At 45.7% G+C, this 26,166-nt stretch overlaps 2 protein-coding genes across 8 annotated transcripts in view; one reads left to right on the top strand and one right to left on the bottom strand.

The window, feature by feature from the left end:
• IPPK (inositol-pentakisphosphate 2-kinase) overlaps positions 1-22,614 on the top strand; it is a 49,857-nt gene extending 27,243 nt beyond the window's left edge. For all 3 annotated transcript variants that reach the window (XM_074330166.1, XM_019713833.2, XM_074330167.1), the window contains 5 exons: positions 2,503-2,782; positions 3,947-4,097; positions 4,770-4,872; positions 18,844-18,923; positions 21,142-22,614. In XM_074330166.1, the coding sequence (XP_074186267.1) occupies positions 2,503-2,782; positions 3,947-4,097; positions 4,770-4,872; positions 18,844-18,923; positions 21,142-21,367 (840 nt within the window). In that variant the 3' untranslated portion in view covers positions 21,368-22,614. The remainder of the gene's footprint in view (positions 1-2,502; positions 2,783-3,946; positions 4,098-4,769; positions 4,873-18,843; positions 18,924-21,141) is intronic.
• A 929-nt stretch (positions 22,615-23,543) lies between these two features.
• The window catches only part of CENPP (centromere protein P), a 261,592-nt gene continuing 258,969 nt past the window's right edge, over positions 23,544-26,166 (bottom strand). For 4 of the 5 annotated variants that reach the window (XM_019713830.2, XM_019713829.2, XM_074330163.1 and 1 more), the window contains exons 6-8: positions 25,284-25,363; positions 24,187-24,278; positions 23,544-23,842 (exon numbers count right to left, since the gene is read on the bottom strand). In XM_019713830.2, coding sequence (XP_019569389.1) covers positions 23,700-23,842; positions 24,187-24,278; positions 25,284-25,363 — 315 coding nt within the window. In that variant the 3' untranslated portion in view covers positions 23,544-23,699. The remainder of the gene's footprint in view (positions 23,843-24,186; positions 24,279-25,283; positions 25,364-26,166) is intronic. The other variant, XR_012495646.1, reaches the window with a different exon arrangement.

Here is a 26,166-nt window from a genome sequence, read left to right as displayed (position 1 = left end):
TGTGTGCCCTGTGCATCCAGCTCTGTGGATGGCGCCATTCTGCACACTGGGTGCCCCTCAGGGGGCTTGGGGGTGTGGGTGGAGGAGGGTCTAGTGTTGACTCACTTCCCCCATCTGGCTTAGCAATCTGATCAGAGTGAATCGACATTACCCCACCTGCCTCCACCTTCCCAGCTCTAGAAAAGGAGGACATATTTCAAAATCAGTTTATATTTTTAATTCTTATAAAGACTTCAGGAATTTTATGTTTAAATTCTAAAGATAAATTTCCTTTCATCTGGGATTTAATTGGAACCAATTAATTGGCTTGCATTTTGTCCCACATGGACCCTTTTCTGCTGCCTTTGCTTGGGCTGACCTGTCAGCCCACACTTAAGCTGAGTGGTGGGTCTGGCTCGGCCCCTGGACGGACTGCGGACAGGGCTTGGGGCCTGGGCCTGAGAACCCAACTGTCTACTGCTTCTGCTGCTTCTGTTAAAGTCAGCATGGAAGAAAGTCCGGAGGTGGAGCTAATAGTTTCACAAGAAATGGATTAAGAGAAGGGATGCAGAATGGCTTTTTAAGATAATACCAGGAGAAATGAGGACATTTCCCCAAGTGCTATCACCTATAATGAGCACACTCTGGCTCTGAAGCCCGCGCCTTCCGTCATGAAGTTCAGGGGTGGAGAGATTTCCTGGGTCATGGTCGTTGCCACCATCGTTCATACTACACGGCTGTAGCTCCGCCCACCCCAACACTGGTCACTTGGGAGACTTGCTGGGGGACATGTGGGGTAGTCACGTAGCCTTGGATGATGTCTCTGCCAAATGTAACATGAGGTTCTTGAGCAACTGTATTTGTACATGTAAAAGTCCCGTCTGTTCGGACTCCAGATACTGTAGAAGAGGTCACTCAAGTGACCCTTACATTTCCAGGGTCACTCAGCTGCTCGTGGGCTGGGAGGAGGGACCAGATAGCTGCCACCCATGGTGCCTGGTTTCGGCTCAGCACTGCCTCTCCACCTGCTTTCCTTCAGGGAGCTCCTGCCTTCCCTGTACCTGGCACAGTCTCCTCCCACTGTAAAGACCCATATCAAGGTCAGGATTCCCCTGGCCCTGTGCCTAGAGTGGCCTCGGTGTGTCCCCATCGTCCTGGACACCCACTCTGTGAGCTCTGACAGTGCCAACAAGGGATTCCCAGGGGCGGCACCATGCTGCTGAATCCCAGGACCTCACCGAGGGAGTAATGCCCTGTCCATACTCTTTGTTGGATTGAGTTGACTCCCACCTGCCACCTGGGGGCACAGCAGGGCTTGTCATCTTCGATATTATCTACCGCTGTGTAACAGCCACTTACCATCTCACAGTTCCTGTGGCCAGGAATTGAGCAGCATAGGTGATTCTGACTCAGGGTCCCTTGGAGGCTGCACCCCGTCTGAAGACCTGGCTGGGGCCAGAATCTCTGCTCCCAGGAAGGCGCCCCTGCCCCGGCCTGGGCAGGAGGTCTTCGTTCCTGGCCACTCGGGGCTCCATGGGGCTGCTTAACACGGCTGCTGTGATCTGAGAAGAGAACCTCCACGATAGAAGCCAGGCGTTTTTATAATGGACTCTTGCCGGGGATGTGCTGTTGCTTTGCCTGTATTCTGTTGGTCACACAGACCAAACCTCCAGTGTGGAGAGGACTATAGAGTGTGAGTATCAGGGATGGGGGCCATTGGGGACCGTCCCAGAAGCTGCTGACCACACCATCTCACAGACGAGGAAACGAGGGGCAAAGTGTCCGCCACTCTCTTGGAGTCGGCTCCAGCTCAGGGGTGGTGGACCAGGGTTCTCTTAGGGGCTTTCCCAACAGACACCACGGACCTCCTGACCCCGTAAAGGTCGTGGGGCTGGGCCCACTGGGTGTCCTTGCCCACAGCCCTGCGAACGACGGTGCCATAAGGAGATTCTTTGTTGGACTTGGATTTAGAAGACAGGATGGCCTTGAAGACGAAGATCTCCACAGTAGTGATGCTGGTGACCTCACCGGCCCTGGGGAGAGCCTGGCCCAGTTCATCACAGAGGACAGAAGCCCTCTGGAAAGCTGGCTGCCTACAGATGTCCACACTGGCCCAGAAGCTTCCCTGCTCAGGGTCTGACTGACACCATGTGTCCTTCAGGAGCATGTGTGTCACACAGCCTCTCGAGTACTGGGCTGGGGTCTTTGGGAGTTTGGGCTTTGGACTGAGTTTGCTGCCAGCGTGCTGCGTGTTCTGGTCTGAGGCTTTGCATTTCAGGCCAGGTCTCTGGCCTTCAGTTTTTGAGAACTTGTTTTCTTTTCCACGTTCCAGTGGGATTTACTTCTTGGTCAATGACAGTGTGCCTGAGGTTGGGTTTCCCCGCAGGGCCACAGTGTGCAAGGACCCCAGAGTGGGCAAATATATGATGTCAGGTCCCTTTGCTTGCCCAGGGTGGGGACAGAGGTGATCCCCCTACCCGCCTGTTGGAGGTAACACTTCCCTATCCCCTTTCCCTCCTGAAGAACGGGGAGCTGATCTATGGCTGCAAGGACGCCCGGAGCCCCACGGCTGACTGGAGTGAGCTGGCACATCACCTGAAGCCCTTCTTCTTCCCATCCAACGGCCTGGCCAGCGGGCCCCACTGCACGAGGGCCGTGATACGGGAGCTGGTGCGTGTCATCACTCGGGTGCTGCTCAGTGGCTCGGACAAGGGCTGGGCGAGTGCCCTGAGGCTGGGGCCCGGGTCACGGGGCCCGGGTGTCTGCGAAGCCAGCCCTTACCGCAGGAGCCTGCGTCACCCAGGTAGGCCAGGTGGGCGGCGGGCAGGTAGGCCGAGTCTGGGGTGAGGCCTGCGTGGGTCCTGCCTGGCTTCACGGGGCTTCTGCAGAAGCAGCCTGGGCCTTGGCAGGGCTCCCCAAAGCCAGCCCCTGCCTCTCAGCCCTATTGGGGAGACTCCCTTTTTCCTCTTCAGTCTGGGTTTATAAATTGCAGCACACGTTTGGGTTGTAGGGTTCCCCTAAAACACCATTCCACATGCCTATTCCTCCTCTGCGGTTTCCTAAGGGCTTTCTTACATTATGCTACTTTATCCTTTCAGTGACCCTGGGGTTAGCTTTCCTCAGCCTGTTTTTTATATGTGGAGAACTGAGGCACAGAAGTTGGAGTCCCACAGCGCAGGCCTTTCAGGGTGGGGGTGGCCGCAGTGGCCTGCGGTTTGCAGACAGGCATGAACACAGGCATGCAGGGCCTTTGTCTCTGGGCACCTCCTACTTGAAACCTCATTTCTCACAGACTCCCAGTGGCTGGCTGTGACTTGGTGACATTCGAGCTTCGAGGCAGTCTGATGGTGGTTTGGGTTTTTGTCATGAGTGTTTGTGGGCTCCTCATTCTCCCCTTTGTCATCTGCTGGCAGCTCCACAACACACTCAGGTCTGTGGAGCCATAGCCAGGAACTGATTTGGGGCCGACCAGCAGGACTGTGGTTCTTCAGTTTCTGTGCTGAGCCCTGTGGTCTCTCAGAGCCCTCAGAGGCTGTGACGTCAGAGGACAGCAGCCCTGCCCCTGTGTGGGTCTTAGGTATTTTTGCCATTTGGCCACCCGGGCACAACAGATCACCACTGTCCTGTGTGACCACCCCCGTCTCCACATGGGCTGTGGCACCACAGACATTGTCTCACAGATTTGGGAGTGTCAACATGGTTGTTTTAAATTTTATGCCTTGTGGGGAGTGTTATTTAGACCGAGGGCCATCTTTCTAAACTTAGAGCTGGCTGGAGTGATGGAGTTGAAGGGTGCTGAGACGGAACAGAGGCCCAGCAAGACGTGGGCACCTGCCCTTTCCTTTGGGCCTGGCCCCAGGCACGTGCCAGCAGCCCCAGCTACTCCGTGGGTCAGGGTGCAGCCTGTGCCACCGCCTTCTGCAGTGCTTGACAGTAAACCTCTTGTTTTCCCCTCCTGTTCTGGTAGGAAGAAGCAGCGTGGAGCGCTCGGGGTTACCGAAGGGCTGTCTTCTGTACAAAACCCTCCAGGTGCAGAAGCTGGACCTGCTGGACATCGAGGGCCTCTACCCTCTGTACCGGCGGGTTGAGCGCTACCTGGAGGAGTTTCCTGAGCAGAGGTGAGCCTTGGCCGTGGCATCCCTGCCCCTCCTGAGCCCCTGTGGGGCCCGGAGCAGCGCTGATAATGAGATGGGGAGGACAGCACAGGCCTCCCAGGAGTACGACCCACCCTGGCCGCCTCCCTTCCTTGCCCCTGGTGTCAGGCCCAGCGCAAGGATTCAGTACTGCGTGACGAGGATCAGGGTCCTGTCAGATCACTGGTCACTAGCCGGTTTCTGGAAAAGAAAGCACATCCAGTGACAGACAGTCCGTGTCAGGCCGTTCGGTCCTGAGCAGGGCCGAGCCTGCAGGGGGCAGTGCTGCTCCACGGCTCAGCCTTTCCGTGTGCAGCAGGAGAGCGTCCATGGCCTCCTAACAGGTCGCTGGGGTCCACACCTGCGGCGTGTGGGGGGCTGGGACCCCCCCCCACTGCCCCTTCACTGGAGTCTCTGCCCCCGACGCCATTTGGACGCCGTTTGTCATAAACAGATCACGTCCAGACTCTGCTCCCTAGGTTCTGGTCTTGCAAGTTCTCTTTAAAACTTGGATGCTTTAGGATAAAATGTAGCATTAGGAAGAGGATCCCTTAAGTGTTCTTTAAAAGCGGACGTGTGATTGTTAAATTGTTACCAGTTTAAGAAACAATTTCCAGTCAGCTTTCTCATCCTGCTTTTCTGTGCCTTTTCCTTTAGAAAAACATTGCAAATAGATGGGCCTTATGATGAAGCATTTTACCAGAAGCTGCTCGATCTGTCCACTGAGGATGATGGGACTGTGGCCTTTGCGCTGACAAAGGTGGGTGGACCTTTCCGGAAACACACTGTGTGCTCCTTAGGCTCTTAGCAACACTAAGTTGGGGTTTTACTGGGAAATATTGTTTCCCACTACTACCCCTGATGAGTAAAACAGAAAACTTAGGGAATTAAAAAAAAAAAACAGCTAAAGTTTCCCCCAGATGGACTGGACCAGGTGAGGATTTGCTCAGTTGGCTCCAGCCACCCCCGGGGTCAGCCCTCTCCTCATCCCGTGCTGGGGTCCAGGGCTCACCTCTCTGTGCTTCCTTCTCAGCAGCCTTAGAACCAGCTGGAGCCAACCATCTCTCTCCCTGTGGCCCTCACTGGGGGCCAAGACCTTCCGTAGCTGGGGCGGGGGTGGGGGCTTCCTTCCCCCAGAACTCAGGCCAAGGGGCAGCCTGGGACAATCTCGTAGGGAAGAGAGCCCTGATTCTGTTCTTTCTGGTTCTGTTAAATCAGGGAATTCAGAGGCTCCATGAACTTAGATAGAAAAAAAATTACATCTTTTGCTAACCTCTCACTGAAGTTTGATGTTTCCTTCCATTATGAATATGGCAGCAATCACTGCAGTGTCACAGGACCCCCAGCCGCACCACGAGACACCAGACGTTAGCATTTCACACTTGTTGAGGCAGACATTTCATGGTAGCTTTGCATTCACCACTCCTGAGGTTTTGTTATGTAGTTCTGTGCAACACGTTTGTTTAAAAAAAATGTGGCGTCTGATATGATCACCTGCTGTATTTATTTTCTGCATTTAACAATGTTATTCTGAGAGGGATCCGTCAGCTTCACTGGGCTGCCAGAGGTCTTGTCTTGCTAGATGCTAAAATGGTTAAAGAACCCTTTTCTAGTGGGAGCGAGGTGACAAAAGGCAAGAGCAAAACGGAGTGACCTCCTCTATATGCACCTGGGCATGCCCTGGATCCCTTGGTTCACCTGTCCTGGTGCTGACAATGTGCCAGGACAGGTGGTTCCCACTGTGTCTCTGGCCGAGGCTGGCTGCTCCCTCTTCTGTAGCTGTCGGGTTTTTGAGGATGAGGACTGAGGAAGTCCCCTCTGAAGCCAGAGCTGTCCTCAAGGTGGGGAGAGATCCAAAATGGAGCCTCTGCCTCAGAATAATGTGACCGAATCTGCCCTCTGTTGTCTGGAACTTGGGTACATTGATTTAGGAATAAATAATAGCATCAATTCTTTTCCCAAGGATGAAAACATATGACCTTACCTCCTTTTTTATACAGTTCTGTTTTTCAAAGTTCCTTCTAAATAAGCGTGGATTACTTTTTAATTTTATTTCAGTTTTTAACCTCAGATGTAAATATAATCTTGTAAGAGATTCGAGCAGTCATTATACAATTCTGCAGGGCTAAAATGAGTAAGTTGGGAGAGCATGAATGCTGCTGCAGAGATGCTGGTGGTATGTAGAGTGGGACTGGCCACTCTGGGAAACAGTATGGCAGCTTCATACAAACTAAACATGCAGTAGTCTGTAACCCAGCGCTGCTGGGCACTTGTCACAGAGAAGGGAAGACTTTGCTCACCCCAAACTGCAGGAGTGTGCCTGGCAGCCTTACATGGTTATGCTATCTAACCCTGGACACAACCCAAGTGTCTGTCAGCAGGTGACTACAGCAGGCCCAAACCAGCGCTGCTGGGCAATGAAAAACAACAAACTCTGGACACTTACAGAACCCCAGGTGAATGTCAGGGGGACTGCAATGACTGGTGGAAGCCAAACCCCAAAGGTCACATACTGTCTTTCTATTTAGATAACATTCTGGAAATGACAAAGATGCATTGTTGCCATGGGTTGGGGAGGAGGTAGAAAGAAGGTGGGCATGGCCTTAAAAGGTCAACATGAGGGATCCGAGGCTGATGGAACTACTTTGTATCTGGACTCTGCTGCTGGGTGCACGAATGTGTGATAAAACACATATACACACACACACACACACACTCGTACACGCATGTACACACACACCCATTGTTAGACTCACACACTTACATACACACACACTTACACTCACACTCACACACCCACGCACACCCACTGTTACACTCACACACTTACATACACACACGCTTACACTCACACTCTCATACATGCACACACACTCTTACAATCACATTCACACTTTCACACACATTCACTCTTACACACACACACTCACACTCATACACACATGTACTCACACACTTACTCTCACACACACACTCAAACCCTCACATACTCTTACACACTCACACACACACGCACACTCACACACACACTCTTACATGGCTACATGTAAAACTTGGGAGATCAGAGTAAGATCATGGAGTGTATCAGTGTCACGATCCTGGCTGTGAAATTGTGCTATATAGTTCTGCTAGATGTCACCATTGGGGGAGGGCACTCAGCATCTCTGCATTGTTTCTTAAACTGCGTGTGAACCTACCATATCTCTAAACAAATAATTTAATGAAAAGATTCAAGCAGTGAATATATGTATAAAACGTGACTGTATTCCTGTCCAAGCAGTAGCTATCCATGGCTAACAGATGTATCGTTCCAGAACTACACACACACACACGCCCTCACACACTCACTCTCACACACACGCCATTCGGGGGATATGTCCACATTACATGTGTTGTTCACCAGCTTGTATGAATGTAACGTGGCTTGAGGTGTCTGTGCTGGAATATTAGTGTCCCTCTTTGTCCTAGCGAGTTAGGTTCTGTGCTTGCAACGAGAAGAGGGCTGTTCTGGGGAGTAGCTTGAGAATATTCTTCCACCACAGGCTGTTCAAGTTCTTTCTCAAACGCCGTTTATCTAATGTAGCTCTGAGGAAATGAAAGAGGAGGGGTATTGTCATCATTTCTAGGCTCAGGACCCTGCAGCTCAGAGGACTCTTGCTTGCTGTCTGTTAGGCAGTACCCTATAGCAGGAGTCAGCATACTTCTGTAAGGGGCCAGATAGAAAATGCTTTAGACTTTCTAGACCATCTGGTCTCTGTTGCAGCTCTTTGGTTCTGCCATTGTCCTTCAGAAGCAGCTACAGACAACACATGAGCACCGCTGTCCAATAAAACCCCAAGTAAGTGGCGGCTGGATCTGGCTCCCAGCTGTAGTTTGCTGACCTCTATTCACTTCTGCTAGTTAGTTTTTATGGTCCATTTTCTCTGTTAGTTTGGAAGTTACACCTTGTTTCTATCATTTTAGTGGTTACTGGTCCACTTTAACCATGCATATTTAAAGTCTAAAGTCAGTCCATAACTTAACCGCCCTCCATACCGCTCAAGCCTGGCCACACAAACACACGATGTAAGGAAATGAGATACTTTCATTCCAGTTCTCTCTCCCGACATACATGCAGTTCTTGTCTGTCATTTTGTTTTTGTCTTGCTCTTTTTTAAAAATCACAATTTACAGTATTATTTTAAACAGAGGTGTGTTTAGAGCTATCACGTGTTTGCCCGTATCTTTATCCAACATTCTTGCATCTCAGATCTTTCCTCTTTGTCCTTTTTTTATTAACAGCTTTATTGAGGTACAACTTACATACCATACAATTTACCTGCTTAAAGTGCACAATTCAGTGGTTTTTCCTTCATAGGTATGTGCAACCATCACCATAGTCAATTTTAAAACATTTTCAACTCAAAAAGAAATGCCGTACCCTTTAGCTGTCATCCCTTTATCTCCCCATCACCCCCAACCCCAAGCTACCACTAATCTGCTTTTTGTCTCTATTTGTCTGTTGCAGATATTGCATGTACATGGAGTCATTCAATATGTGGTCCTTTATGACTGGTTTTTTTCACTTAGCATAATGTTTTCAAAGTTCATCTGTATTGTAGCATATATCCATACTTTATTCCTTTTTATTGGTGAATAATATTCCATTGTATAGATATGCTACATTTTGTTTATCCATGTATCAATTGGTGGACATTTGGTTGTTTCCACTTTTTGGCTGCTGTGAATAACATGGGTATAAATATTTGTGTACAAATGTTTGTGTGGACATATATTTTTACTTTCCTTGGTTGTATACATGGGAGTGACGCTGCAGGGTCACGTGGTGACTTACATTCCCACCAGCAATGTAGGATGGCCCCACTTTTTTCATATCTTTGACACTTGTTATTTGTCCTTCTGATTTTAGCCATCCTAGTGGATGTAAAGTGGTATCTCATTATGGTTTGGATTTGCATTTCCCTGAAGACTAAGAACATTTTTCATGTACTTACTGCTCATTTGCATATCTTCTTTGGAGGAATCTTTTTAGATCCGTAGCCCACTTTTTAATTATATGTCTTGTTGTTGAGTTGTAAGAACTGTATGTATTGTGGGTAGTAGCCCCTTATCAGATATATGATTTGCAAATATTTTCTTCCATCCTGTCAGTTGTCTTTTTGCTTTTTTGATTATGTCCTTTGATGCAAAAATGTTTTTAATTTTAGTGACGTGCAGCTTATGTATTTTTTTCTTTTGTTGTTCATACTTTTGGTTATCATATCTAAGAATCCATTGCTAAATCCAAGGTCATGAATATTTTTCCGTTTTCTTCTGACAGTTTTATAGTTTTACCTCTTATATTTAATTCTTTTACCCATTTTGAGTTAATTTTTGTATGATTTGAGCAAGAGATCCAATATCATTCTTTGCATGTGATATCCAGTTGTCCCGGTATCACTTGTTGAAGAGATGATTTTTCCCCGTTGAATGCTCGTGGCACCTTTGTGTTCCATTGATCTGTATGTATGTCTATACTCACGCTTATACCCTGTCTTGATGACTGTTGCTTTTCAATAAGTTTGAAAATGGGAAGTATAAGTTCTCCAACTTTGTTCTACTTTTTCAAGGTTGTTTTGGCACCCCTTATAATTTCTTACGAACTTTAGAATCAGCTTGCCAATTCTAAAATCCACTGAGATTGTGGTGATCTGTAGATGGCATTAGGTAGCATGGTTTTCATGACAGTAAGTCTTCCAATTTAACATGAGAGGCTTTTCCTTTATTTAGATCTTTTTCTCGCAACAATCTTTTGTGGTTTTCAGAGCATACATTTTGTTCTTTAAGTTTATTTGTGAATGTTTTAGTCTTTTTGATGCTGTTGTAAATGGAGTTGTGTTCTGAATTCTGTTTTCAGATTGATCATTGCACATATGTGTACACATATGTACACATATGTACAATTTGTTTTTGTACATTGATCTTGTCACTTGCAACCTTGCTGAATTTTTATTAGTTCTAATAGTTTTTTGGTGGATTCTTTAGGATTCTTTCTATATGAGATAATCTGTGAGTAGAGGTAATGTTCCTTTCCAATTTGGATTCCTTTTATGTCTTTTTCTTGCATAAGGGCCCTGGCTAGAACCGTTAGTACAATGTTGAATAGAAGTGGCAAGAGCAGACATCGCTGATTTGTTCCTGGTCTTACTGGGACAGTGTTCAGTCTTTTGTCATTATGTGGGTGTTAGCTGTGTGTTTTTTGTAGCTGTCCTTTATCAGGTTGAAGAAGTTCCCTTTTCCTCCTAATTTGGTGTGTGCTTTTTTTTTCATAATGATAGGGTGTTGGATTTTGTCAAATGTCTTTTCTGCACCAGTTGAGATTATCATGTGGTTTTTGTTTTTTATTTTATAGATATGGCATAGTACATTAATTTATTTTTGGATGTTAAAATCAATCTTGCATTCCTGGGATAAATTCCACTTGGTCATGCGTATAATTCTTCTTGCATGTTGCTGCGTTAAATTTATTTTGTTGAGAATTTTTGTGTCTATATTCATAAGAGATACTGGCCTGCAGTTTTCGTTTTTTATGATTTTTTTGTTTTATTTTTGGTATCAGGTAATACTGGCCTTGTCAAATGAGCTGGGAAGTAATCCAGCCTCTTTTTGTTTTTGGAAGGTCTTCAGAAGGAGTGATGTTAATTCTTCTTTAAATATTTGCTAGAATTCACTGGTGAAGCTATCTGAGTTTGGGATTTTCTTTCTAAGTAGTGTTTTGATGCCCAACTCAGTCTTTTCATTTGTCATAGGTCTAATCACATTGTCTGTTTTTCATGAGTCAGTTTTGGTAGTTTGTGTCTTTTAGGAATTTGTCCATTTCATCTAAGTTGTTTAATTTATTGGCCAATAATTGTTTCTAGTTTTTCTTCTTTTTCTGAAGCATATCCTTTAGAAGTTACATTAGTGAAAGTATTTTGGTAAATTCTGTTTATCTGGATATGTTTATTGTCCACAGTCTTAAAAGGCAGTTTTTTTCTGGGTACAAAGAAAGGGTTAAATGTTTGTTTTTCTCCTAACATTTAACCATTTTATGTAACATCATCTGACTGGATGTTGCTGCTGAGATGTCTTCTGTCAGTCTACCTGTCCTTTCTCAGGAGGTGATTTTTTTTTCCCTCTATGGCTGCTTTTAATGTCTTCTCTTTCTCTAGTTATTTGACGTTTTAGTGCAATGTGATTAGATGTGGTGTACTTTTTATTTATCCTGCTTGGTGTATGTTATGCTTTGTTGCTTTGCGGATTTATGTTTTTATCTTCAGTATGTACAAGGTTGGGCAATTTAGTTCGTGAACTTATCCTAGAAAAAGTGCTACATACCTCATTGCTGAATATCACTACGGTCACGTTCAAAGTACTCCCCTTGGGAAGCTATGTACCAACACCATCACCTAGTCAACCCTTCAAAGCAATTTTGGAACTCTTTCTGGAATGGCCGTCAGAGCTGTCATCGTATTACTCTTGAGGTCCTGAATGTCATCAAAATGTCGTCCTTTCAACATTTCCTTTATCTTTAGGTAAAGAAAGAAGTCATTGGGGGCCAGATCAGGTGAGTAGGGAGGGTGTTCCAATACAGTTATTTGTTTCCTGGCTAAAAACTCCCTCACAGACAGTGCCGTGTGAGCTGGTGCATTGTCGTGATGCAAGAGCCATGAATTGTTGGCAAAAAGTTCAGATGGTCTAAGTTTTCAGCGGAGCCTTTTCAGCACTTCCAAATAGTAAACCTCATTAACTTGTTTGTCCAGTTGGTACAAATTCATAATGAATAATCCCTCTGATATCAAGAAAGGTTAGCAACATCATTGCAACAAGTTCGTGAACTTAATTGTCAGACCTCATATAACATTGTCATTTATTTGGATGTTGTTTGAATTTGTTACTGTTAAAGGTAATGTTGACATTCACAATTTTGTACTTCTGGATTTATTTTTGATAGATTCTGTCATATTGTCCACCTAAAAAGATTTTGCCAGTTCTCGTTCCTTCTTGCAAACATTGAGGGCCCTTGTTTCTTTCATGCCCTCAAAAACACTAGATAAGTATTACTAGTATTTAAATTTTTAATTTTCTAAACTTTTGTTTTCATTAACCATTTGTATTATGAAACATAGCACACAGCAAAGTGCACAGAAAAAAATGTACAGCTCAATGATTTGTCACAAAGCAGTCCCTTTTGGAGCTACTAGTTAGGTCCCGATATGGAGCACAGGTGGCCGACCAGAACCCCTGTTGGTTTCATGTCTAGTTATTCCTTTCCTTTCTCCCTGCAGTTAACTATTGTATTGACGTGTATCCCTACAGTCTAGATTGCTGTTTTTGAACTTTATATATGGAATCGTGTGTACAGCTCTCATGTCTTTGTGTTAGCTGCATATAACACTTAGGAGAGGTTCTCACACTACTGCAAGCATTTCCACATTTGCACTGCTTTATGGTAGATCCATTGAGCGCATCTACTACAGTTTATCCATTCTACTGTTGGTGGCCATTTGGGTTGTTCCCAGTTTGGGGCTGTTAGGAATAAAGCTTCTGTGGACATTCTTACACAGATCTGTTGGTGTACCTATGCACATGTTTCTCTTGGATACGTTCCTAGCAGTGGCATTTCTAGGCCAGTGGGCTGAGCGTATTGAGCTTTAGTAGACACTGCAGAACAGGCCTCCTGTTTCCATTCCCTACATCAGGCCAGGGGAGTTCCCGTTGCCCTACACCCTCTCTATCACTTGGTTGTGGGCCTTTTTAACTTTAGCCATTCTGGTGTGTGTGCAGTGGTGGCTCGTTGTGGTAATGAGAGTAAGCACCTTTTCATAAGTTTATTGGCCATTTGCATTTTCTTTTTTGTGATGTACCTATTTAAGTCTCTTGCCCAGTGTAGGGTTGTCTGTCATTTTCTTATTGATTTGAAGGAGTTCTTTATGTATTTGGATAGAAGCCCACTGTCAGATGTATGTGCTACAGAGAGCCTGTAGCTTGCTGTTTTACCTCTTAATGGAGTCCTTCTAAGAAGGCGAATTCATACATAATTTTAAGGTAGTTTGATTTACGTCATTTTTCCTTTTAAGTCTTTATCTTTTATTTAACTTAAAGACCTACAGATATTTTAGAAACTTTATTGTTTTGCCTCTCATATTTGGTGGGTAACAATCTGCAATTGATTTTGGTATGGCATGATGTAGGACTTTATTTTATTTCCGTATGGAATTGTCCCAGAATCATAGGAATTGTACTGATCACTGTAGAGTCATAACAAGTCTTTATACCAAGTGGAACAAATCCTTCTACTTTCTTCTTCAAGAATGTCTTTCCTTTCATAAATGCCTTGGCTCTTCTTGACCTTTTGCTTGTCTACATAAATCTTAGAATCAGCTTGTTCAGTTTCACAAAGAAAAGCAACAACAAAACTTGGGATTTTGATTGGTTTTGCATTAAAATTATGCCTAAGAGTGGACATCAATATAATACTAAGCCTTCTACCATGGGTGTTTGCTACTTTTTTAGGTGTTATTTAAGATCTAATAAAAATAATTTATGATTGTCTTTAGAGAGGTCTTTTATCTTATTAGATTTATTCTCAGATAATTGCTTAACTGCATTAAATATGTGATATTGAGATGAACACGTCTTTTATTTTCTGTTAATGTGGTTAACTGTACAATTGGTATCATTTTTTATATATTATAATATTTGGTTTGTTAATATTTTGCTTAGGATTTTTTGCATATATGTGTATTTCATAATGTCTCTGTTAGGTCTTGGTATCAAGGGTATGACTGTCATAAAATATTTGAGGAGTGTTTCCTTGTTTTCTTTTCTCTGAAAGAGGTGAAGACATATTATTTCTTCCTTAAATATCTTGTAGAATCACAGGTGAAACCATCTGGGCCACAGTAGGAAAATTTTAAATTGTGATCTCAATTTCAGATTTTCTCTTTCTTCCTTTGTCAGTTTTGGAAGTCACATTTTTGTAGAAATTTTTCTGTTTTATCTAAAATTTTCAAACTTTTGGCATATTTTTGTAATATTCTTTAACTGTTTTATAAGATCTGAAGAACACCCTTTTATTCCTGACAAATGATATATGGCATTTGTTTTCTCCTCTTAATCCATCCCACCAAGACTTTATCAGGTTAGTTTTATAAAAATTAAATTGTGATCCTTTCTTACTGTATGATTTTCTATTTCGTTGATTTCTACTTTTAATTATATCCTTTTTCTTGTTTCTTTGGATAACTTGTTCTTTCTGTAACTTCTTCCTGATATGAATGTTTACATAATTAAGTTTTGGCCTTTTTTTCTAAAATGTCTACTTAAAGCTATATATTTTCCTGTATACATGGCTTTAGCTACATTCTATAGTGTTTTCAATGTCATTCAATTAAAATATGCTGTGATTACTATTAAGATTTCTCCTTTGACCCATGCAAGTATTTAAAAGAGAATTAATTACCAAATGTGGGGATTCTCATTATCTTTATTGAGTTAAAATTGCATTGTAATCAGAGAACATACTCTCTCTTGTCCATGAAAATTTTTTGTGACTTGCTTTATTGACTAATTTGTTTTGAAAAGTGCTTCTAGGTGTATGTACTTGAAAAGAAGGCATCTTCTGAAATTGTTGTGTGCAATGTTTTATATTTGCCCATTAGGTCAAATTAATTGTGTTACTCAGATCTTCTGTACTCTTACTGATTTCACTGTTTGCTTATTACATAAGAAGGATGTTTTGAAACTTTAATTATGTATTTTTCTGTTTCTTCCTATTTATTTTGAGGCTGTATTGTCAGGTGTCTTATGTTTAGAATTGTTACATTTTCCTGGTGAATTTAATTTTTCATTTTCAAGTGTCATTTATCATTTTCAGTGTTTTCATCTCTGGTAGTACTTTTTACCTTAAAGTTTCCTTTGTCTGATATTAGTGTAATTTCTCTAGATTCTTTTGGTTAAAGCTTGCATTGTATATCTTTTTTATTTTTCGTTTATTTTTAATCTTCTGTGTCTTTGTATTTAAGGTATGGTTTGGTATTCAGTCCATTCTGACATTGTGTCTTTGTTATTATCTGGACTTACGAGTATACTTGGGCTTAAACCTTTTAATTTTTCCGACCTGTTTTAGAGTTCTTTTTCTCTCTTATTGTTTCTTGGGTTTTCGTTTTACTTTAATCATTCCATTTCCCCATTCTGTTAGCTTGAACATTACAGAGTCTTTTATTTTTGTTTTAGTGGTTTATCCTAGCCATTGCGGCAAGCTGTTGACTTAACATTATTTAGTGCCTGTACTCTCTTCTGGGACAATGCGAAGTTCTGAGAGTACAGTTTACTATTACTCCTACTTATGCTGCTGTTGTTGCTGTGTATTATTTTAAAACTCAGGAAGACATTGTTACTGCTTTGTACAGTCGGTGTCCATTGCCCACTTAGTTACCTCTTGCATTGCCCTTCCCTCTGCCCTGCCTCTCTGCCCTTATATCTGAAATCATTTTGGTTTTGTCTGCAGAATGAAGAACACCATTTTATGTTCCCTTAGTGCAGGGCTGCTGGTGTTTCACTCTTAGTTTTTATTTGGTGACATGTATAAGCTTGTTCTTGAATCTGTGACTTGATTTCTTTCCTCAGTTTTGGAAAATCTTTGGCTTTAACTTTTTCAAATTTTGTTTCCGCCCAGTCCCTCTCTTCTTCTAATTACGTGTATATTAAACACATTTTCTTTATCTTCTGTCTCATGCCACTTCCTTGAAGGTTTCCAGCTGTTTTCTTTTCTATGCTTCATTTCATATATATATATATATATATATATATATATATATATATATATATATATATATATATCAGCAGATTAGGAAAAAACTGAAGAGATTTGCTAAACTGAAATATATATATTTATTTTGGTTAAAGCTTGCATTGTATATCTTTTTTATTTTTCGTTTATTTAACCAAACCATACCTTAAATACAAAGACACAGAAGATTAAAAATAAACGAAAAATAAAAAAGATATACAATGCAAGCTTTAACCAAAATAAATATATATATTTCAGTTTAGCAAATCTCTTCAGTTTTTTCCTAATCTGCTGTTAAAACTACCTGTTGAATTCTTAATATTGATTTTTATCATTTTTAGTTCTAGAATTTCCAAACAGTTCTTTTTTTAATAAATTTTATTTATTTTTATTTATTTATTTTTATTTTTATTAGTGAATATTGGGGAAGAGTGTTTTTTCCCAGCACCCATCTGCTCCAAGTCAAGTCATTTCCAATCTAGTTGTGCTCACTGGCCCATGTGGGAATTGAACCGGCGACGTTGGTGTTATGAGTACTGTGCTCTAACCAGCTAAGCCACTAGCCACCCCCAAACGGTTCATTTTTATAATCTACAGTCTTTCTTTGAAGTCCTCCATTTTGTCTTTTATTTTTTGAACAGAGCAGCATGTGTGTCTGGCCCCTCCAATAGCTAGAGTCCATATGTATCTCTACTATTGTGTTTGTCGTTGTTTTGCTGGTTTTCATTCATATCATCTTATTTTGTGCTTATTTTTGCTTGTGTGTCAGAAATTATATGTGTACAGTTATTTCAGAAATAATTTGATGCCTAGGATGATAGCTTCTTCCAGAGAGAATTTTAGGTCTGCTTCTGCCAAGGGCCTAGGAAGCACTAGCAAGCTGAGGTCGTCTTAACTCAGTTTGGTGACTGATGTCTTTGAAATAAAGTGGCAGGTCCTGTAAGGCCTGTGGACTCTGGCTGACTTAATCTTAAGGCGCAGTATTTTGGGTACTCAGCCAAAGAGGAGGTTCATCATGGTCACTGTCCCCATGGTCCTGGAGGTTGGTTAAAAGTGTCTCTTGGCCGACTTTTCAAAATTGTCACTCCCTTTCCTGGGCAAAAATATCCAAATATCTCTGTCTTCCCCCTGGTCTTCTTAGCTCTGCCTTTAAGCTTGTTTTCAATATTTTGTCCAGCTTTTCCTAGTTGACCTCAGCCCAATTACATAGTCCAGCATTACTCCAATTCTAACCCTTTCATTCTATGTCTGATACAAGTATAAACTTGGGGTGCCAAAAAACGTATACAAGTGGACACTTTGGTCAACGTTGCTCAATTAGTAGTTCGCTGTAATCAGAAGTGTCTGGACGCTGACGGTAACCATTTTGAGCACCTCTTGTAATTACAGAAGTCAAACATAACTTGTGTTCATCTTTTGGTATCGGTATATATTGACTATTACAATTTTAATACAGTTTTTCCTTTCTTAAAATGTGTATACATTTTTTTGGCACCCTCTGTATGTTTATAGTTTTGTCCATCTGATGAGTGAAAAATATTTCACTGTTAGAATTTGCATTTCCGTTATTACTAATAAGGTTGGGCATCTTTTCTTATCTTTATTGGCTATTTTTTGCCTTTGGTCAATTTATTTGGTCCATATCTTTTGGATACTTTTCTTTTTCCATTCTTCTCTAGCACTTTATATATTCTTATAGGTTTCAAATATTTTCTCCCACTCTTTCACAGGTTTTTTACATTTGAATTACGACTATGTCATATAAAAACATTTTAGTTTTTAGGTATTCAAATCGTTCAGTCTTTCGTGGCTTCTAGGTTTTATGTCTTGCATATTAGGACAAAATAAATATTTTAGACTTCATTTTTTTATATTTATCTCTTTAATTCTTTAGGACTGAGTTTTGCATATTTTGTGAAATATCTGATTTCTTAGCTACATGAGTAGTGGAAGGAGAGGAGCCATTTTTTCTGTCAAAAGGTTTTGCAGGCCCTGAGCAGAGCAGTCCTTAGGCCTGGAGAACACACACCTGGGGCCCCCCTAGCCCTTCCTGGACAGTCCTGTGTGTGGGAGGTAAAGCTTGGATGTTTTCTCAGCGTGGGTCCTCCTAGTTGAATGACATGTAGGGGGACGACTGAAAGGGAGACATCACACAAATGTTGGGGCCAGTGATAATGTGTAAGGCCCAGTTACTTTTTGGGAACTAGTTTATTTTTGTAAAAGTGAGAGCTATTCAATCTAAAAAAATTCAAATGATACATGAAAGTTCAAAAAAGAAGGGGAGAAGTGCTGAGCTCCTCGCTGTCTGTGACACACATGTGAGCACATACATGGCCTTACACGTCAGGCCTTGCAGACTATGCAGTGTGAGGCGACAGACCTGGTAGGGGTCATCCTGGGTCATTGTGGACCCACCTTCCTGTGCTTGGACACCACAAGCTTCAGAGCCCAGATGCCTGGGTGTGAGTCCTGTCCTGGTGTATGTGGCAGTGCAGAGCGGAATGTTGGCCTGTGTCTGTTTCCTCATCCGTAAGCCAGGACACTAGCAGTGTCTGCCTGTGGGGTCACTGTGAGGCATGAAGTGACTGAACACACAGTTCGGTGACCCCTCTGTCTGTGGCGTCATTCTAGGAGGCTGCTTGACACTCAGGCGCGTCGTGTGACCTGAGGTAGGTTTTCTTGCTCCGAGCAGGCCTTGGGGGACCACGCTGAGGTGCCGCCACGCTGAGGTGGGAGCGATGCTTGCTCAGCACGGCACAGCAGCAGCCGAAGCATCTACGCCCCTTTCCTAAGGTGACGCGGTTGCCTCACGGAAGACAAGGCCTCTTCCCTGGGCTTGGGGTCGCGGCCCATAGGCTGCTTGCAGCGAGGTCGGGGGCAGGTTGGCAGGCCCCCTCACCTCACCTGTCCCCCCCACAGGTGCAGCAGTACCGGGTCGCCATGACTGCGAAGGACTGCTCCATCATGATCGCGCTGTCCCCCTGTCTGCAGGATGCGAGGTGAGGCGCCCCCCCCCCCCCCCCCGCTGTGTCGCATGCCATCTGTGGTCTGAAAGGGTTCCCCCACACTCACACTCAGAGCCCCAGGCAGGGTCCCTTTCATTAACCGAGGCTGACCCCAGGCTACTGACCCCGAGGCTGCCACTTACTAAGTCTTGCTCGCTAGACACTTGTTAATTGAGTCAAAAAGCCATTTATGGAGAACAGTTTTAAAACATTGTTCTGCTAACTTGAAGATTACTTTTATTTTCTAAGAAAATACTCTGAGGACTCAGAAGCACTTTGGACCCTGTAGTATGCACCCCTCTCTCTCTCAGGCAGCCCTGAGCTCCTGTCCAGGCGGCAGGGCCTGAGAGAGGCTCCTGTGGGCCTTCTCCTCCCCTCTGCCGGGCCTGAGGTGCTGGCCTCCAGCCATTTCAAAGCCTTTGCAACAGCACATGCCCGTTCTGCTTCCAGCTTGCAGCCTCTCTCCCTAGACAGCGCTGTCATCCAGTCTCCTCCCCGCTGTTTTTAGGAATTCAGACTGAACCTGGGAACCTTAGTGATGAGACGGCCGTCTCAGCGCTGATCTGCAGGGTGCAGAACCTCACACACAGTATTTGTGGAATGTTCTGCATCCTTCTGGCAAATGATCCTGGGTCAAGATGACCTTGTCACTGGCTTCCAGCCACCTGTTTTTCTGATGTTTTTGAACTACACATTCCCAGGAGTCCTGCTTCCTGGCAGGCACAGAATTGTCCATTTTCTGATGGGAGCTACGCGGGGACATTTATGAAATATAAAAAAGGTTGTTCTGTTTTGTTGGAAACTCCTGTTATCCCTGAAGAAAATGCCCCCAGTGCTTAGCTATGAGGAATCTGTTCACTGGATTAAGCTAGTGTTGGATGAGAGAAAAGCACACAGATACCGCCCTGCCTGAGGCGAGGATGCAGTTTAGCTGTGGAAACGTGAGGGGCTGGCTGAGGACCTGGGGCCCTGAGGCCCTCAGGAGACACTGACACATTGGGAGAGGAGTGGGGACACGTGTCTAAAACGTTCAGAGCCACAGGGCCACCTGTCTCGGCGCCAGGGTGGCAAAGCATTTAGGCATCAGGGGCCTCACCCTGGGCTCACAGGGGGCTGTGACCAGCCTCTGTGTGGGTTCACATAATTTTGTTGGGTGCTGGTTCTCAAGTGAGAAATTGAGGTGTCCTTTAAAATGTATAGCCCTGTTGAGGGCTGGAGACGTGGCTTGTCCCAAGCCCAGCTGCAGGGAGCTCAGGTTTTAGGCTTAGAGAGGAGACTACGAAGCAAGACTTTGATTTGCAAATGTGCTCTCTGCTGTTCAGGAGGAACTTAAGAGCCCAGCAACAAGGCCGGAATCCGTTCTTCCTGTCAGCTGTGTTTTGGAGCTAGAATTAAGCCAGAGTCTAGGCCTCAATGAGCGTCATCAGAGCAGGACTGTGTGCGGCGGCTTTCTCTCCCAGGCAGGAGCTTTTGAAGTTGGTGTGTTGTTTGATTGATTTGTTATTATAATTTCTTACTACTAGTTAAATAGTAGTGAGCATGAGGAAAGCAGGACTCCGGACTCGTCCCTGCAGCCACACTGCACTCGCCGCACGCCTGCAACCAGCCGTCTGCATGCAGACAGTTCACTGAGCACACACAGCGCCGTGGGCCGCAGCGCTCAGCACAAAACTCAGAATTAGTCTGCACGTGCTTCTAAGTACAAGCAGTTGTTCATATTTTGTTACAAGCATATGACTATTCTGATGTTTAGAGAAACCACAAAACTAAGCCCTATGGAACAAAATACAAAACTCCACAGATATGATTTGAGAAGAAAGCACGAAACCAGCTCTGTCCCCACGTGAAAAAGCAGAGAGGAGCCCAGGTCTCACAGACATGGGGAGGCGTGGACAGGAGTCTGTCTTGTCACTTTGTCCTTTTGGCTGTGAATCGCCAGACCTACTCTGTGCTTTTCCTTAGGTTGTGTAATGCCTGGCCCACGATAAAGTCACCTTTTCAGCATTCACGTATACTGCGGGGCTATGGAGAACAGCGATTTGCGTGTTGTACACAATTCTTTTCCCACCTTTCCACACTTTAAGCCCCTCCATCGGGTTGGGTGGCGGGTGTCACTGCAGAAGCTCTGAGCACAACTAGATGGGGGTGTGTGGACGCACTCTGAGTGGCGATGACAGCACCTGGGGGTCTGAAATTGCTTTTTTACTTCCAGCTCCGATCAAAGGCCCATCGTCCCGTCGTCCAGGTCCAGGTTTGCCTTCTCCGTGTCTGTGCTGGACCTCGACCTCAAGCCCTACGAGAGCATCCCTCATCAGTACAAACTGGACAGCAAGATAGTCAACTACTACTCCAAGGCTGTGCGCACCGCCGACGCCGCCAGGGTGCCCACCAAGTTCAAGGAAAGCGAAGACTGCACACTGGTTCTCCATAAGGTCTAGTGTTTCCCTGTGGTGTCTTTGAAACTTGAACATGGAATGTGAAGGGTGAAAGATAGAGCTGTTTTCTTTTGTGTTGGGTGAATTTTGCTGTGAATGTTTTTGCTTTTTAACCACTGTTCGGGTGGGACTATTTCTGGGAGACACGGAATGGAAGAGCACTAGGAACATCTCCCGGGACAAGGAATGTCACGTGAGCCCTGTGGGGGGCTATCCCGGGAGGCCGTGCTGGGTGGCCCTCCCTCTTGCCCAGGGCTCCTGTCCACTCTCTAAAGCAACAGCCTTATCGTAAGACCCGAGCGTTGGATCTCCTACCACCAGGCTCCCAGCATAGAAAACTTGAATCGTCACATACATGTTAGTTTGGACTTTTAAGAAAACATGGATACTACTGGAACTTTCCCGGCTGAGTTACTTGGTCACTTTTTTAATGAAGCCACACGTCAGCACAGGTTTGGTGGTTCCCTGCTGCAGAGCGATGGGTGTTGGTGAAGATGTCGCTTCTGAGTAGTGTGACTCGGGTCCCTTGAGAGGTGCCCGGGCCCCCCACTCTGCAAAGGCTCAGCAGGGATGGCCAGACTCAGGTCAGGGGTGACACCACTCGTTTGAGCGTTGACTTCCATTCTTTTGTTCTGTTTTTTGCTGAATGACTTTATCTCTAACTTTAGGGGAGACCAGGCGTTCTTTCCCACCTGAAATTGCTGCTGTGGAAGCTGGAAGCATCTGCGACACTGAGCTGCTGTGCTCAGGGCAGATGTCACAGCTGCTGTGTTCCTTCCAGCTCTGTGTTCCTGGCATTTTGGGGTGTTTGGGGAACCTCAGCCAGTTCTGTGAGAGCCAGATTTTTCCCGCCTCCCTGTGCCTGTTCCTCCCCTGGTCTCACTGAGACGTATGGTGTTTGCAGCCTCGAGTGGTGCTGGGCCACCTCCCTGCTGGCTGCCCAAGGCCTTGTTTCTGCACAACGCACGACTCCTGGCTGGCACCGCAGGGTCACCAAAGGTGTACCTGGCTGCTATGAAAACTGCTGGGGATCTTGGCTTCGGTTTTTTTATTCTATGGTAGGTTGTACAGATTGGTTATTTATATCATCATTTTGAAGGACTAATGAAGGCTTATTGTAACATATTATAACATTAGTGAAACCATGGAATTATATGAAAATGTTACATGAAAAATGAAACTATTTTGCTGATTGTACATTTTTGTGGGGAATTTTGCGATAACTTGAGAATTATACTTGTTTGAATCAAGCCAGCTCGTCTAGAATTTATTCTTCAGTTGTGTCCTAACATTTACTTCTTACATCTATACTCGGAGGGTCAAATAGCTACTGAAATGACACACGCTTCATCTCTGTGTGTTGGGGCCTGGGGGCTTTGGAGACTCCACATGCAGGGACATGCGTGGAGCTGCTTTCCCACGGGCAGGTCATAGGCTGGAGCGTGGGGAGGGAAGTGTTGAATTGGCTGGAGGGTGTTTCTTGTGGCTAGTCTGGGGCGGGGGTGGGGGGGGATAGGGCCCGGTCAGGCCCGCCACTGCCATGCACGGGGCTCTGGCACCCTGGCCCCTCAAGGAGGTGGGCTGGGTGGCCCCCGGGCTGTCCTGGCTGGACAATCTGAAACTTGGGGGGAGAGGAGCTAGCTGGGCACCCCTGCCAGGCAGTCTGGGTACCACCCTTTGCTGTGCACACCCCACCACAGCCTCTCCCCAGCTGGTGGTATTCGTTCCACTGATGCCATGTTGTCAGCAGCTGTAACATTTCAGTGGGTGACTGAAGTCGGTCAGCGCTGAGGACTAAGCCCTGTGCAGGGGCCGGGGTCCGAGGCCCCGTGCAATGGGCAGTAGTCTTCACTCTCACTGCCTTTTCTAAGCTCCTGTTTCACTTTTTGTACCACCACGAAGGGTGAACAGCAGAGGACATGCTGAGAGGCGCTGTGAACACTTCCAAGTGCTGCTTTCCAGTGGTTTCTGCTGGTGGTGAGGTTGGGGCACGTCTCCCAGGGCTCTGAGGCGTGTCCATGAAATGAGGCTCCAAGAGCCCCAGGTGGCGGGCGGCTGCCTCCGCCCTCAGACTGGGATTTGGGTGGGGCTGGGGGCACAGCTCTCGAGTCCAAGGACACACGCCCACTCCTGGACTGTCTCAAATATTAACTTTAAAAAAAAATACACTCCACATCACTTGTTTGGCATTTTGCATTTAAATAGCTGTATTTATTTTTCATGTCCTGACAGGTTAGTTATACTGTGGCAACTGCACAGACAACATCTTCTAAAGGTGTGTCTTCTAAGCGGAAAACAGCAAGCGTTGCCAGTCAGTGCAAGGCCAGCCCGCTGCTCACTGTGGGGACTGGCCGCCGTGCTCCGTGCAGAGCACGCTTAGCAGGCTCTCCAGAGCGGCCTCAATGCCCAGCACGCTCAGCAGGGCTCGGAAGCCGACAGCAGCAGTTTCTACGACTCCCTTCTTGTCCAGCTCCAGGGCTGTAAAGAAAACAAATTAGCTAAGAGACATCCCTGAGACCCCTCTGTCCTCACTGACTGGCCGCCCTGAAGGGACTGTTTGGGGATTGGGAGTGAAGCACTCACTCACCTGTGGGCCAAAGGCAGACAGGCCACCCCCGTGCATCCGGGCAGGAGGGTCTTGGGGCCGTAAGGCCCCCACATGTGCTTTTTGAGTGATCAGTGATAAAAACACTTTAAAAACTGATATAAAATGCACAATAATGAGATTTCAACTTCTGATTCTTGCTGTGTAAGACCAGATAACACAAGTAGGCGTGTCTGTCGGGCACGTTATCACCAGAACACCTATGGGCCCTGCCTACCTTGATGCGGCACTTTGGTGAGAAGATCCAGCTTCGGCAGAACCGTCCCTTCTTCATCTGTCTGTATCCTCCAAACGATCACTAGTTCAAACCTGAAAGGTACGATCCATGACTAAGTGCCTTAGACACCTGGTGGAGAGAGTAAACTGCGGTGGGAGGACACGGCCTGCTCTTGAAGGCGTCACCCATGGAAGAGGACGAATGGTGCGTTAGATATCACAAACAAACAGGAAAATAGAAACGAAGACGACAGGAGATACTGTCTTGTACCCACGAGCATCAGTATGACGGCACACGTGAAGTACAGACGTAGAGCAACAGGAACTTAAAATGATACAAATTGATAAACTACTTTGAAAAGAACTCGGCAGTGACAGCTGAATGTACCCTGTGATTCAGGAACTGCATTTCTAGGTGTGTGCCCAAGGGAAGCTGTGCCCCGTGTGCTGCAGACACGAACAGGAAGGGTAGAAACAGTAGGACAAGACAAGTAACCCAAGTGCTCATGCCCTGAAAAACGCAGAAACATACACATTCACCAAGCAGAGTCTAAGCACTGAAAATGAATGTGCTACAGCTCCACACACCAGAGGGGACGTGTGCAAACTGATTTATTATGAAAAGCCAAGCCCCAGAAGCCTACGTAACTATGGCACCATCTTCTGGCGCTCGTGTGCCATCACCACGCCCACCACATCAGGTACTCTCTCCACATGCAGGCGGCTGAAAGGCCCAGACGAGCGCTCGTTGCCGCTAAACTTCTCTGAAATAAGTTGATCTGAACGCTCCACCTCTTCCTGGACTCCCCTCTCTGGTCCCCAAAGGACCCCTGCAGTGAGACCAGCAATGGCTGTGCAGACATTTACTGTCCCGACATTCCCCTGCTCCCTCCCTCAGCGAGGCCCCCCTCCTGCTTTCCTGCCATTGGCTGCATATCTGTTATTACTCCATAGACATTTCTTAAGATGTCACTTAGGTAGTTTACATTTGTCCTCTATTCATAATCCCCATTTTTAACAGGAAACAACGCTCTGATTGCTGGGGAGGGACTTGGCTGGCAGGGACAGTCCCGGGTCCAACAGGGCATCTGCACTCACCCGGGCTGGCTGGTGCTCTGGACACGCATGTAGCTGGCAGAGGCCCCCTCCGGGAGGTGCACGGCCTCTGGGTACTTCTCCTGTGGGGAAAAAAACGGTCACAGAGGAAGTGACTGAGAAGCAGCGAACCTTCCTAACGTGTCGCTCACATTCCTGGAAGTCTCAGTTTCGACGTGCCAGTCACTTGTCCAGCACACGGCATTGTGGCACCCTGGCCATGGCCATCCACACTCATGTGCTCACTGGTGCTGCCATTCTAGAGCTTTCCATGGCCACATGGCCTCCAGGCTGCCGCACTGTCAACTCCCCAGTATTGGCATGTTACAGAATAACTTCCTTCTGATTTCACCAGCTTATCCACCCAAGTCCTGAAGCCCATGCCCATCCTGCCTCCTTGGTCCCCTCCAACCTGAGGCCGCTCCTTGTCTGTCCTTGAGGCCAGTCGTGCTGTGGAGTGTCCCTGTGGCCAGAGTCCAACTGACTCACAAAGGTGAGGCCCAGATGACAGGTAATACTGTCTGCCAGTTTCTCGCTGTAAAGCAGCTGCTTTTCTCTAGAGCTTTAGCAATTAGCCTGAAGTCTTTCAGACTGAGTCCTGCGGGCTGGCCCCCCACAGTGGACACCCCCAGCACATCCATCTCACCCTGGCCACCGAATGGCCCTGGCATGCATGCCAGTAACAGAGGGCAGACGGTGCCCACTCTCCTGTCAAACTGTCTGTCTCCCCCGTTGATCTGGGTAATGAGTTTGGGGAAAGGCAGCTTCATGACGAGCTCCTGCACCATTTTAGAGTCAAAAGCATTCTGTCTGAAACAGAGAAATGAAGTGGAATTTCACAAATTTCTAGGTAGGGCTGGTTTTCCCCATGTAGGATAATCAAGGA

This window comes from Rhinolophus sinicus, linkage group LG04, assembly GCF_036562045.2.
Source record: "Rhinolophus sinicus isolate RSC01 linkage group LG04, ASM3656204v1, whole genome shotgun sequence".
NCBI lineage: Eukaryota > Metazoa > Chordata > Mammalia > Chiroptera > Rhinolophidae > Rhinolophus > Rhinolophus sinicus.
The sequence above is the reverse complement of the archived record's forward strand: the minus strand, read 5'-3'. Positions and strand labels throughout refer to the sequence as shown.